At 36.3% G+C, this 13,848-nt stretch overlaps 1 protein-coding gene across 1 annotated transcript in view; it reads left to right on the top strand.

The window, feature by feature from the left end:
* The first annotated feature begins 230 nt into the window (after nt 1–230).
* Nucleotides 231–13,848, top strand: part of LOC137615812 (mucin-2-like) — a 32,947-nt gene continuing 19,329 nt past the window's right edge. The window contains exons 1-3 of the mRNA XM_068345504.1: nt 231–255; nt 4,962–5,096; nt 12,512–12,601. Of these exons, the coding sequence (XP_068201605.1) occupies nt 231–255; nt 4,962–5,096; nt 12,512–12,601 (250 nt within the window). The remainder of the gene's footprint in view (nt 256–4,961; nt 5,097–12,511; nt 12,602–13,848) is intronic.

The raw sequence follows: 13,848 nt of genomic DNA, 5'->3' as shown, positions 1-13,848 counted from the left end.
AGTAAAATTCAAACAAAGTTATATATATACACATGTGTATATATATTATATATATATATATATATAATATATATAAATATATATATATATATATATATATTATATATATATATATATATATATATATATTATATATATATATACATGTGTATATATATAACTTTGTTTGAATTTTACTTATAAGGGAATGTCCCTTATAAGTAAAATTCAAACAAAGTTATTAAAGTAAAATGGAAACCTTGAGAGTTTCCAGAGGTAAGTGCAAGTGCCCAGACCCGACCCGGAATTAGTCAGTCACACACTTCATGGAAGCATCAACGGAGTTACGTGCATTTGCATATCCTTATACGATGACCAGTAGCTGAGAAAAAATGAATATTGCAAGCCACAGTAATGTGGGGGATTCAATGAGTCGCTCAAGTAAGCTTGGGATAAAGATGGTATTTTTTATTGCGAGTAACAAATATTTTTCCTGATTTTAACTATCTTCACGTGGGCCCGGAGAGAGGGGGATATATTTTTAATACGAGTAAAAATTCTTTTTCCTGATTTTAACTATCTTTATGTGGGCTCGGAAAGAGGGGGATATATTTTTAAAACGAGTAAAAATTATTTTTCCTGATTTTAACTATGTTTAATAGACTCGGACAAAAGTGGTATTTTTAATACGAATAAATTATTTTTTCTGATTTTAACTATTTTCCGTAGGCTCTGACAAAAATGGTATTTTAATACGAGTAAAAACATTCTTCCTGATTTTAACTATCTTCACGTGGGCCCGGAGAGAGGGGGATATATTTTTAATACGAGTAAAAGTTATTTTTCCTGATTTTAACTATCTTTATGTGGGCTCAGAAAGAGGAGGATATATTTTTAATACGAGTAAAAATTATTTTTCATGATTTTAACTATGTTTAATAGGCCCGGACAAAGGTGGTATTTTTAATACGAATAAAATTATTTTTTCTGATTTTAACTATTTTCCGTAGGCTCTGACAAAAATGGTATTTTAATACGAGTAAAAACATTCTTCCTGATTTTAACTATCTTCACGTGGGCCCGGAGAGAGGGGGATATATTTTTAATACGAGTAAAAGTTATTTTTCCTGATTTTAACTATCTTTATGTGGGCTCAGAAAGAGGAGGATATATTTTTAATACGAGTAAAAATTATTTTTCATGATTTTAACTATGTTTAATAGGCCCGGACAAAGGTGGTATTTTTAATACGAATAAAATTATTTTTTCTGATTTTAACTATTTTCCGTAGGCTCTGACAAAAATGGTATTTTAATACGAGTAAAAATATTTTTCCTGATTTTAACGATCTTCATTTAGGCTCGGACAGAAGTGGTATCTTTTAATACGCGTAAGAATACTTTTCCTGGTTTTAACTATTTTCAATAGGCTTTGACAAAAATTGTATTTTTAATACGAGTGAAAGTATTTTTATTGATTTTAACTACTTACTCTCTCTCTCTCTCTCTCTCTCTCTCTCTCTCTCTCTCTCTCCTCTCTCTCTCTCTCTCTCTCTCTCCTCTCTCTCTCTCTGACGAAAATGGTATTTTTAATACGAATAAAAATATTTTTTATTGATTTTAACTACTTTCTAGTTAAAGGATCCCCCCCCTCTCTCTCTCTCTCTCTCTCTCTCTCTCTCTCTCCTCTCTCTCTCTCTCTCTCTCTCTCTCTCTCTCTCTCTCTCTGACGAAAATGGTATTTTTAATACGAATAAAAATATTCTTTATTGATTTTAACTACTTTCAAGTTAAAGGACCCCTCTCTATCTCTCTCTCTCTCTCTCTCTCTCTCTCTCTCTCTCTCTCTCTCCTCTCTCTCTCTCTCTCTCTCTCTCTCTCTCTCTCTCTCTCTCTCTCTCTCTCTCTCTCTCTCTCCTCTCTCTCTCTCTCTCTGACGAAAATGGTATTTTTAATACGAATAAAAATATTTTTTTATTGATTTTAACTACTTTCAAGTTAAAGGACCCTCTCTCTCTCTCTCTCTCTCTCTCTCTCTCTCTCTCTCTCTCTCTCTCTCTCTCTCTCTCTCTCTCTCTCTCACACACACAAGGCAAAGTACCACGGGCGCATCGAAACAGAACGAGCAGATCGTTATCAAATGGTTTGGCAACAACATCGGCGTGCCTGTCTTAGGCGTCTTGACATTCTGTTGCTTGACGCGTTGCAGGAATTGCTCAGAAGAACGACTTGAGATTTTATCAAACGAAGAAAATTGTACCCAATTTTGTGGCGTTTAGTTACCTTCGCTCCAACTTCGTTGCGAAGGTTATGTTTTGATAGGCATGTGTTTATTTGTATGTCTTTGTGTTTTTGTAATTCGCATAACTCAAAAACTATGCGACCGAATCTCATTAAATTTGTTGGGTTGATTGGCCATGATCCAGTGACAATTTGATTAGATTTTGGATGTAATTGGGTCAAAAGTCAAGGCCAAGGTCACGAAAAAGTAGAAAACGTCTTTTTGCCATATTGTAGCCAATTTTTATCTGATTTGCATGACACTAGTGCCAAAATATGGCTAAATCCAATACCTAACTTGTGATGTCCAACGTGATATAGGCGAAGGTATGCGCTCTACCAAGTGCCCGTTCTAGTTCTGGTATGTTTTGATTTTTGGCGGACTATTTTTTAATCTAGTATTTCGTTTTTTTTTTTTTTTTTTTTTTTTTTTTTTTTTCTGCTTATGTAGAAGGGTTTTTCCAACTGACATTTTGGCATGCTACTTTATGTTTATAATTAATAGATATCTTAGCGGCGTCTACAAATAAAATACAGCATCTCTCCTGCTAAACTTTAGGTCCAGTTAGTTTTCACGATCACAGGAAAACTGCATGTACGTTTTTCCATCTAGTATTTGGTGTCGGCACGTGTTTCGAATCCCTTTTTTTTTTTACTTGATTCTTAGCCAGGACTAAATTGCTTAAAGGATAGAATAACAGGGTATGGTGGTCAAAATTTAAGATACAAAAATATTTTGATACTCCGCAATTAATTGATAAATATTAATGATTGAAAACATTAAAGTTCTTTTAAATTAGATATTTTTAAAAGATTGATTTGGAATTACATTAATTATTTTTCACAAGGCTTCTCAGAATTTCATGACCGGTCTTAGAATTCCTCCGCCTCTTTAACGAAGCTCATAATTCCAACGGAACTGACCTCGGTTGAATGTTATCCAAAGCAGACTTGGAGTGTCCTTGGAGTGTCCTTCTCCTAGAAGAGCTGTTTACCATAGCTAAAAAGTCTCTTCTACCCTTACCAAGAAGAGAGTAGCAGTAGTTAACCCCTTGGGTGAAGGAGAATAATTCTTCTGTAATCTCAGTGTTGTTAGTTATATGAGGACATAGGAGAATTTCTGAAGGATATGCCAGACTATTCGGTGTATGTGTAGGCAAAGGGAAAGTGAACCGCAACCAGAGAGAAGGATCCAATGTAGTGCTGTCTGGCCAGTCAATTACCCCATAACTCTCTAGCGGTAGTATCTCAACGGGTGGCTGGTGCCCTGGCCAACCTACTACCTAGAATGATGTAATCGTAGTATAAATAGTTGCTAGTAACTTCCTCTGTCGCCTAATGACATTCCTTCGGGGAGATCCTTGTATGGGGGTTTCTGAATCATTATGTCTCACACAAACCGCTATTTCTATTTAAAGGTTTTAAAGGTCGCTCATGAATGGCAGAGGCAAGGGACAGTGACATTGCCCCAGCAATAAGGACAATGCCCTAGAGACTGGCCATATGTTATTTGATCAGCGCCCAAGCTAGGACCAGGGAGGGGCAGGCAATGGCTGCTGATGACTCAACAGATAGACCTATAGGCTCCCCCAAACCCCCCAACCTTAGCTCACAAGGATGGTAAGGTTGCAGACACTAATGGCACTAACGAGTCTGAGCGGGACTCGAACCCCCGACTGTCAAACACCAGGCAGAGACGTTACCAATCAAGCCACAGCAACTTAGATATTAAGTTTCTGTTCCTTTAACTAAATGTATTATTACAGAATAGCACGCACGCGTTTTTATATGTGGACCTATAGAATTTACAATAGATATGAAATAGCCTAAGCCCTTACTGTTAACGTAGTTTTTATGTACATATGTATGTATGTATATTAAATATTTTTCCCAACATACTCATAGAATATTAGTATTACAAACCTTAACTTGGTTGGCCGTACTTATAAGTAACATTCCCCACTAAAACATCACTTCTTAAACGATTATGTATATTATATGTATTTTCTTACATATTTTAGGGAAGTGGTAGAAATTTTCGTCTCTCTCTCTCTCTCCTCTCTCTCTCTCTCTCTCTCTCTCTCTCACAGGTTGCTAGGTATCCTAGACGAACTTGTAAGTATTCTCATGTCTATTTTAGGCGATTCCCTTAGGATAAAGTTCCAATATTATCATTACAACAAATTTGAATACATTTAAAGAAAGAATTTGTTTTCCTTGACAGCCATACGAGTTGATACTTCGTCCTACGGCATCTCAAACATTTTCTTATAATTATTCCAAATGATTTAATCAACGTTTAAATGCTTAATTTATAATCATTCACCACCTATAGTTATTGTAACCACGATACTTCCCTCTAACATTAATTCTTATTTGTTTTCTTGAAAATGTTGTATCCCTGGATTAGTGTCTCTGGTATTTTCATCTGCTCAGTGTGACTTCAACTCTTTTCTCAGAAGTGATTTCTTGTATGTTTAACTTAATAAAGGCAAAGGTTTAAAGGCCGCTCATGAATGGCAGAGGCAAGGAACAGTGACTTTGCCCTATCAAGCAGAGCAGTGTCCTAGAAACTGACCATATATACATATGATCAGCGCTCAAGTGCTCTCTCCACCCAAGCTATGACCAACTAGGGCCAGGCAATGGCTGCTGATAACTCAACAGATAGACCTATAGGCTCCCCCAAACCCCCATCCTCAGCTCACTCGGATGGTGAGGTTGCAACGACCAAAGGAACTAATGAGTTTAAGCGGGACTCGAACCTTAGTATGACGATCATCAGTCAGAGACGTTACCAGTTTCATCATAGAGGAGGCTCACCAGAACGTCAGCCGGGTAAACACCCCCCCCCCCCCACAGTGGTGCCTAAGTACAGCAGTGGCCTCCCGAATAAATAGCTTAAACTCACGGTCCTGAGCTGGGGTCGATCTGCTGCCATACGAATGCTAGGCGAAAACGTTACCACTGTACTAGTCGAATGTTAAAATAATCGAAGAATGAATCCAACCAATGTTCTCTTGTAGCAGAAGGTCTTTTAAGACCCTCACAGCAGTAACACAAAAGTATTCCAGTAGAAATTCCCTTATGTGTTACGTGTAGAATTGCAGCTGGCTTCTAGAGGTACGATATCTACGAATACTCTCTTGACAATTCTTTTTCATCCAGGAATTAGAGTTTTTCCCTCTTTTAGCTCTATTTCAGTAGCTTTTGTTTTGATACAACAGTGAATGTTGACCGTCACCTGAATTCTTCCATTTCATTGCCTGAAATGCTGTGATTTTACGCACTTTTGGGAATACCAACAGTTATATAACAGCTATTGTTTGTCTACTATCTATAATGTGACAAATGCAACTTGAATATTCACAAGTTTCCCAAGCCATCTACTTCTTTATAACCTGTCTCAGTATTTAAGGTAAATGCCCACAACTATATCGATTGAAGTATCAAGCAATCGAAAACCCTTGAGCAGAAACTAAGAGCAATGTAATATACACTGTTTTCTACTTCTTGAATCTAGAGCAAGAAGTCGAGGCTGCAGCAGTAGCAAGAGTCTTTTTTTTCTCTCTCCTTCTCGAACCTCACTATCCTGGTTTAATCCAAGGACAACAAGGCAACACTTGTGCATTCTTTAGCCCCGTCAGTTTCTCAAATGGGGCGAGACATGACCAACGCATCTTCTTCTCCCCAAGATTTACGAGCGCGGACAACCGTTACTTTTTAAGTGACTTGGGACAAAGCCGTCGGGTTGAGATGTTTGATTGGTCCGTAAATGTCTCTGACTGACAGTGTAAGACAGAAACGAAAATTGAAGTAGCCCTTATTTGTTTTAAATGGCGTTTCGTAGAATGATGTTCATAGCTTGTTATTTGCTCTTAAAATGTTACAATTAGTTTTAAATCTAATTTTTCTCCATATATGACGAGACATCTTGGGAGTTTTAGCTATCTCAAGAGTAGGTAGCCAACTCCAAGTTTTCTACTCTGAGTTAAGAGTCACAATCAATCCAAAGGCCCTAAATTTTTTACAATATCTATGGAATATGGAGAGATTACCTAGGCTCACCATAGGAAGTCAGGATAGTTCGATAGGAGAAATAGAAATATGGAGAGATTACCTAGGCTCATCTTAGGAAGTCAGGATAGTTCGATAGGAGAAATAGAAGTATGAAGAGATTACCTAGGCTCATCTTAGGAAGTCAGGATAGTTCGATAGGAGAAATAGAAATATGGAGAAAAGTGCAAAATCACATATGGCTAGCTATTAACGTTCAAGAGTCACCAGTCTGATAGTTTCCACTAAAATATGGATTATTACAAAGCAAAAATATTTATATATTATATAAAACATCAACACATGTAGCCATTTCTAGTCCACTGCAGGACAAAGGCATCGGCCATGTCCTTATTCATGTCTGGGGTGTGCCACTTTTCATCACCACGTTGGCTAGTGCGAATTGGTGATGGTTGGAGTCTTTAGTCTGATGGTTCACAGTAAACCAACCTAGTATGGGTTTCCCTGACTAGTACAGCTTTGCCGACTAGGCGATACGAAAACCATTTTACCACGTTAATAAAGGTATTCCCACTCTGAAAGGGATATATATTATATATATATATATATAATATATATATATATATATAATATATATATATATATAAGTATATATATATATATATATATATGTGTGTGTGTGTGTGTGTTTGTGTGTGTGTGTGTATGTGTGTATGCATGTGTAGGGGCTATGTATGTGTGAGAAACATAAAAATTTACATAATCTCTCTACGTTATGTTTCATTCATTCAACTCTTTCTGACGGTTTCTGACTGATTCTTCTTCTCTTTTATGCATTATTATTAATCAATCTGCAAACAAATTAGAGCTTTAAACTTCATCTTCAAGTAGGATTTGAACTTCGGGTCACCGAGTTAACAGCTCACGGCTCTACCAAATTCGGCGTATTCCGTGGCGATATTAACCTATGATGACCCTTGTCTGGTTCATCAGAGGTGTTCTCTGCAACTTTGGTATAAATTTTGCCTATCAGCTGAAATATACTTACCACTTTTATGTGGAGCTGTGTATCTCTACTACATGGTTTGAGTTTTTTTTTTTTTTTTACATTGGGTTACTGCCGTTTACGAAAAGCTCCATGATCTGAATTTTGTATTTTAACTGCAAAATATATGATGCATTACAAAAAAAAAAAAAAAAAAAAGGAATAAAAATAAAAACATTTGAGGAATAGGACCAAATTAGTTATATCTAGAATTCTAAGGTAATATATTTCTTACATTTATGAGTATGTAGCATGACATTTATGAATATTTTTTCTCCTAGTAGCAGTAGTAGTAGTATTCATCTATTTACTTACCTCTTTATGTATGTATGTTACTATGTACATATATACTTGCAGTATGTATATTTATGTTTTTTTTATGTATAAGTTAATACAGTGGGTTTTGCCTTCTATGATAGTCACAATCTGGATATCATGAAGGGTCCTTGCGGGCTTTATCGCCAATAAAAATTGTTTATAACGCCACCGCTCCCGTCTCATAAATTTTAAGTGCCTCTGTCTCTAGAGCCTCCTTTTCGTAGATCCATCAACGCTATAAACAGGCAAAAAAATTAATTAAGAATATCATTAATTATTCCGTTCTCTAAGTCGATCTCAAAATAATTATCATTGATTAATTCAATTTCATCATTGTCTTTTATTCACTTTTATTATGTATGATTGCTCAATAGTAATTAGTAGTGATCGAGCAATTTAAAAGTTTAAAGGCTGCTCATGAATGGCAGAGGCAAGACACACTAACATTGCCCTATCAACCAGGACAATGCCCTAGAGACTGACCATCATGTATACATATAATCAGCGCCCAAGCACCCTCTCCACCCAGGCTAGGACCAAGGAGGGCTAGGCAATGCCTGCTGATGACTCAGCAGATAGACCTAAAGGCGCCCCCAAAATCCCCATCCTTAGGTCACAAGGATGGTAAGGTTGCAGCCACCAAAAGACTAACAAGTTTGAGTGGGACTTGAACCTCAGTCTGGCAATCACCAGGCAAGGACGCTACCACTAGACCACCACGGCCGTAATGATAATAGTATTAGTATTAACTGGATTCTGGTGAAAGATTGATGTCCCAAGGTATGAGTTATCAAATTTCAATTTATGGAGAAAAATGACACTTATTGTAAATGTTGTTAATTGATATTTTCCCTTTGCTACCGTAGATTGGATTAAAACATAATAGAATGTGATATTTTTTTCCATTTTTACATTAATGCGAACAAACCATATTAACGACCAGGCTGTTTTTCCAAGAGTTGAGATATCATAAAATTAGCTCGAGGTCTTTGAGGTGTAGTCTGACGGTGGTTGTGTAGCTGTTAAATTGTAGTTTGTTACATAGTCAATACAGATAGGCTTAAAACATTCCGTAAAAACATCCAAAGCAAAGTATTCTTTTTTTTCTAAATCTGTTACACATCGTATCATAATACTGAAAACTGATTCAAAGAAATGATTTAGCTAACGATATCACCACGAATAATAAGTCAGTTATTATTATTATTATTATTATTATTATTATTATTATTATTATTATTATTATTATTATTATTATTATTGTTGTTATAAAAGTACTCTTGGGAAACCTGAAAAAAATTATGTTATGGTGAAAAAGTTGAAATATATAATAAATTAGTATTTATTCTTATCAAAATTTCCATTTGAAACCGTATTGGTAGGCAGCTCAAAATTATTACATTTCAAATAAAAAAGGAGTTTCAGATGAATAAACTCTACGGGATTTGCTATGAAATTTTAACATTGTTCGCTACCTATAGCTTTATTTTTTTTAGCATTTATGGATGTTATTTTGGGTTTTATACAAGATTCCAATGGTAGGTATCTGTACATCGACTGCATGAGGTGATATATACAACTTTTGTCATATGGCTCATTGCTGTGGCTTGAGATACTGCCATTCAATCAAAGGTGCAACGAGTAAAATCCTTTGAATAAAAGTTGATTACATTAAATGCGAGAAAAGACGCAATGGACTTACAGTAGAAGGCTACAACGTGGCTGTAGATAGGAGCCGAAGGTATGCAACAATGATACAAAATCAAACCATTGTTCTCTAGTCTTGGGTAGTGCAATAGCCTCTGTACCATGGTCTTCCACTGTCTTGAGTTAGAGTTCTCTTGCTTAAGGTACACCTGGGCACACTATTCTATCTTATTTCTCTTCCTCTTGTTTTTTTTTAAGTTTTTATATTTTGTTTAGGAAACATTTATTTTATTGTTGTTACTGTTCTTAAGATATTTTATTTTTCCTTGTTTCCTTTCCTCACTGAGCTATTTTCCCCTGTTGGGGACCCTGGGCCTTATAGCACCCTGCTTCTCCAACTAAGGTTGTAGCTTAGCAAGTAATAATAATAATAATAATAATAATAATAATAATACCACTGTTTTCATTTTAGCCTTCTCGTTGCTGCCACCTGAATTTCAACGTCATTGACTATTATGAAATAGGAAGAAAGGCTTAGGTCGTACTATCATTTGATAGTTTATAGATGCGTGACTTCTGTCTCGTTCTTGGCAAAAAATTATTTCAGCCCTGATTAATAAAGGTAAAGGGGTCTGATTTCAGTTCAAGTTTCATCATAATAGAGGCTCGCCAGAACGTCAGCCTGGCAAGCCCGACCCCCCCACTGTGGTGCCCAACCACTGTCAGTAGCCTCCCCAGTAAACAGCTTAACACGTTCCCGGACTGGGATCGATTTGCTGCCTTGTGAATGCGAGGCGAACACGTTACCGCTGTATTAGCCAGGAAGATTTTTCATGCTGACTCTCTCTCTCTCTCTCTCTCTCTCTCTCCTCTCTCTCCTCTCCTCTCTCTCTCTCTCTCTCTTCTCACATCTAACTAACTGAGGGACAGCATGTTGATCAGAGTTGACAGACAAACACTACACCGGTCTGGAATGGGGTAAGATTCTTCAATAATGGTTCCAGTGAGGGGGTTAACGTCTTCAGTAGGCCTCTCCTGATGCACTGTATGCATTACTGGAAGGTCCGAGCAACACCCACTTTTTAGTCCGTCAGCTTCCTCTCCGTTCCCTCTTCCTTCTTCCATTTTCCAGACCAATCTTTTTTTTTTCCTAGTTGTACTTCAGCACCGAATGGCCTCCCTGTCCCAGCGCTGGGCCCAAATTACCTTAATTCCAGGGATCCCTCTTCCTTTCTTCCATGTTCCAGAACAATCTTTTTTTTTTTTTCCTAGTTGTAGTTCAGCACCGAATGGCCTCCCGGCCCCAGCGCTGGGCCAAATTAACCTTAATTCCAGGGATCCAGAATATAAACTTGATGGATATGATCTCATTAGAAAGACGTCGAATTCGTAAGAGGTAAAAAAAAAAGTATTCCCATTAGTCATTCTTAATTAATCTATTGGTCATTTCCATAATGGGATCTTAAAGTGAGGTGCTTAGTCTTCTGGAAGAGAAGTCCCTGCTAATCTCTCTCTCTCTCTCTCTCTCTCTCTCTCCTCTCTCTCTCTCCTCTCCTCTCTCTGATTCGTGAAAAAAACTATAGCTAATCTTAGTCCTTGGTTTATTATTATTATTATAATTATTATTATTATTATTATTAATAATAATAATAATAATAATAATAATAATAATAATAATAATAATAATAATAATAATAATAATAATAATAATAATAATAAAAAGTTGTTTACACTTGATATTTGTTGCTGATTAGATTACTTGAACATTATCGGTGGATTAATGAAGTATTTCAATACTTGTTTGACTCTACAGTATAGTTATTTTGTAAACAAGATTCAGTCGACTATGTATCTGTACAATACATGGAATACATGAATGAATGGGCAGACGTGATCGTAATATAGTTTTGTACAGTTCCATTGTTTGTTCTCACCAAATACTTCCTCTCTATATTTTTTCTGTAGTATATCCTAGTTTGATTAATGTTTTAGTTTCATTTAATCAATCCCTCTTAATGGGTATATTGATTGAAACTGGTTTAGTTATTGAATTTTAAAAAAGTAATATTGGTTTATGAATTCGTGTTTTTAATGGATCTCCAAAACTTACCCTTAATTCTTGGATGAAGTAGATTTTAGCTCATAAGTTTACAATGCAAATAGAACGTGCCTCCTCTCAGGCAGGGATCACGTTTACCATAGCTGATCGTGGCTGCAGGAGGGAGACGCCCTAGCCATTTTTCTGATAACTTGTATCGGGGAATAATGTGATACTCGTTTGTCCATGTACAGAAAATAATTTCAATTTATTATCATAATCGTGATCGGATTAGCCTCTATCTCTCATGCAAGAAGGTTAGAATTATCCAGTCAGTCGTACTGATTGATGAGAGGGCATTGTATGTTAAGTGAAGTAGCATTCTGCCTTATGGGCCAATATGTCTAAGGGCAATTTATTAACTCTTATTCCCGGCTGGTTGGATGCCTAGGTTAGGCTGACCCACTAGGACTGGGAAGTGGTAGTGGGAGGTGGTCGAGGTGATCTAGAGTAGAAAACAGTAAAATGTGGATGGGTAAGTGAAGTGGTATTAAAAAATTGTCAACTGTGTTATCAATTCTGCTTTTTTGTTCTAAAGAAAAACACGCTGACTGAAATATTCGTTTCTTTTAGATTTTAAAATTTTAAAAGAATGTTGTTATTATTATTATTTTATTATTATTATTACTTGTTAAGCTAAAATCCTAGTATGAAAAGCAGAATGCTATAAGCCCAAGGGCTCCAACCGGAATAAAATAGCCCAGTGAGGAAAGGCATTAAGGAAATAGATAAATTTTAAGTATTTATCTCGTCTAATTTAATAAACTCCGTTTGTTGTTATGCATATTATGGAAGTAATTTATAACACAAACGTGAATCCTCATCATCTCCTCCTACGCCTATTGACACAAAGGGCCTCAATTAGATTTCGTCACTCGTTTCTATCTTGAGCTTTTAAATCAATACTTCTTAGTTCGTCATCTCCTACTTCACGCGTCATAGCCATCAGCCATGTATGCCTGGGTCTTCCAACTCTTCTAATGCCTTGTTGAGCCTAGTTGAAAGTATGTTGAACTAATCTCTCAAGGGGAGTGCGAAGAGCATGCCAAACCATCTCCATCTCACTAAAACTACTCCCCTAGTTCCAGTTCTTTCAGTGTGGCATTGTTTGATCTCGTGGGCTGACAGGCTCGCTAATGGTACCAACACCTAGTGTTAAGGATGTCAGGCTGACTGACTTCACCTCCAAATTTCAGATGGTACAGGTGATAGAGCGCCGTAAGTCAACGTGGTCCCCGACATCATAGATATGTCTTAGCCTTGTCGAAACCACAGGACATATTCGGAATAAACTTTGTAAATTTAATTAGTTTTTTATTTCATTTACTTGGAGGAAGACTACGTAATAAATAGGAAATTAGTTTTTTTTATTTCATTTACTTGGAGTAAGGCTACGTAATAAATAGGATTATCTTAGGAATACCGTTAGTTTCAGATGAATTAATTCACTTTACCTCAAATTATCATTGTTGATAAGTGGCTGTAAAACTTGGCTGGTTGCGATGTTCTCGTAGATGCGAAGTGCTGCCAAGGCACTTCAGGCGGTGTACTGTAGACATTACTGAGGAGACATCTGTAGTTTTCGTTAGGTACTTAACTGCACCCTCTTTTTAGTCTTCTTCGCCTTCTCCTCTATTGGCATTTTATCTTGCTGCCCAACCACTTAACTTTCCTTTTATAGGCAAAGGCGCCATATTTAGCTAGTGATAACTCAGTGCTGAATGGCCCACCCGGTCCCATTCCTTGGTCATATGGCTCAAATTGCAAAATCCAAAATAGTCATGGTACATTACTTAGTGTGTATTTTGATGTTTTAATCTCTCTCTCTCTCTCTCTCTCTCTCTCTCTCTCTCTCTCTCCTCTCTCTCTCTCTCTCTTTATATATATATATATATATATATATTATATATATATATATATATATATATATATATATATATAATATGTGTGTATATTTAATACTGCAGGCAGATAAAGTAAAGACATCTCACCGTCACATAAGTCGATCTTAACATACTACTTGAAAAAAAAAAAAAAAAACTTGCATTTGTCCATCTATCATGCCTTTGAGGCGATGGTGTCAACACACCCAAAATAAAGTTTTGGTGATATCGGCATTAATATTACATAATAAAAAAAGAATAATACATGAAATAGAGGGCTCTAATATTGCTGTATTTGTTTGATATCCAGGATTCCAAAGAAATAGACTTAGGGGTTTCAGCAACTCACTAATCTTAATTTTCGTTATTACTTTTACTTCGTTACGGTCTCTTTGCTTCGCTTAGTCTACATAAATTCCTGCACGAGTTCATAATAATGAGATTATAAATAGTATTAGCAACAGTTTGTCAAATACATTTGCATGTTTTAAAGAAAACGGAATAATATCAGCCTTATGAGAGAGAGAGAGAGAGAGAGAGAGAGAGAGAGAGAGGGAGGGAGAGAGAGAGAGAGAGAGAGAA

The sequence above is a fragment of the Palaemon carinicauda genome, chromosome 2 (genome assembly GCF_036898095.1).
Source record: "Palaemon carinicauda isolate YSFRI2023 chromosome 2, ASM3689809v2, whole genome shotgun sequence".
Lineage (NCBI taxonomy): Eukaryota > Metazoa > Arthropoda > Malacostraca > Decapoda > Palaemonidae > Palaemon > Palaemon carinicauda.
This window is presented reverse-complemented; position numbering and strand designations above follow the sequence as displayed.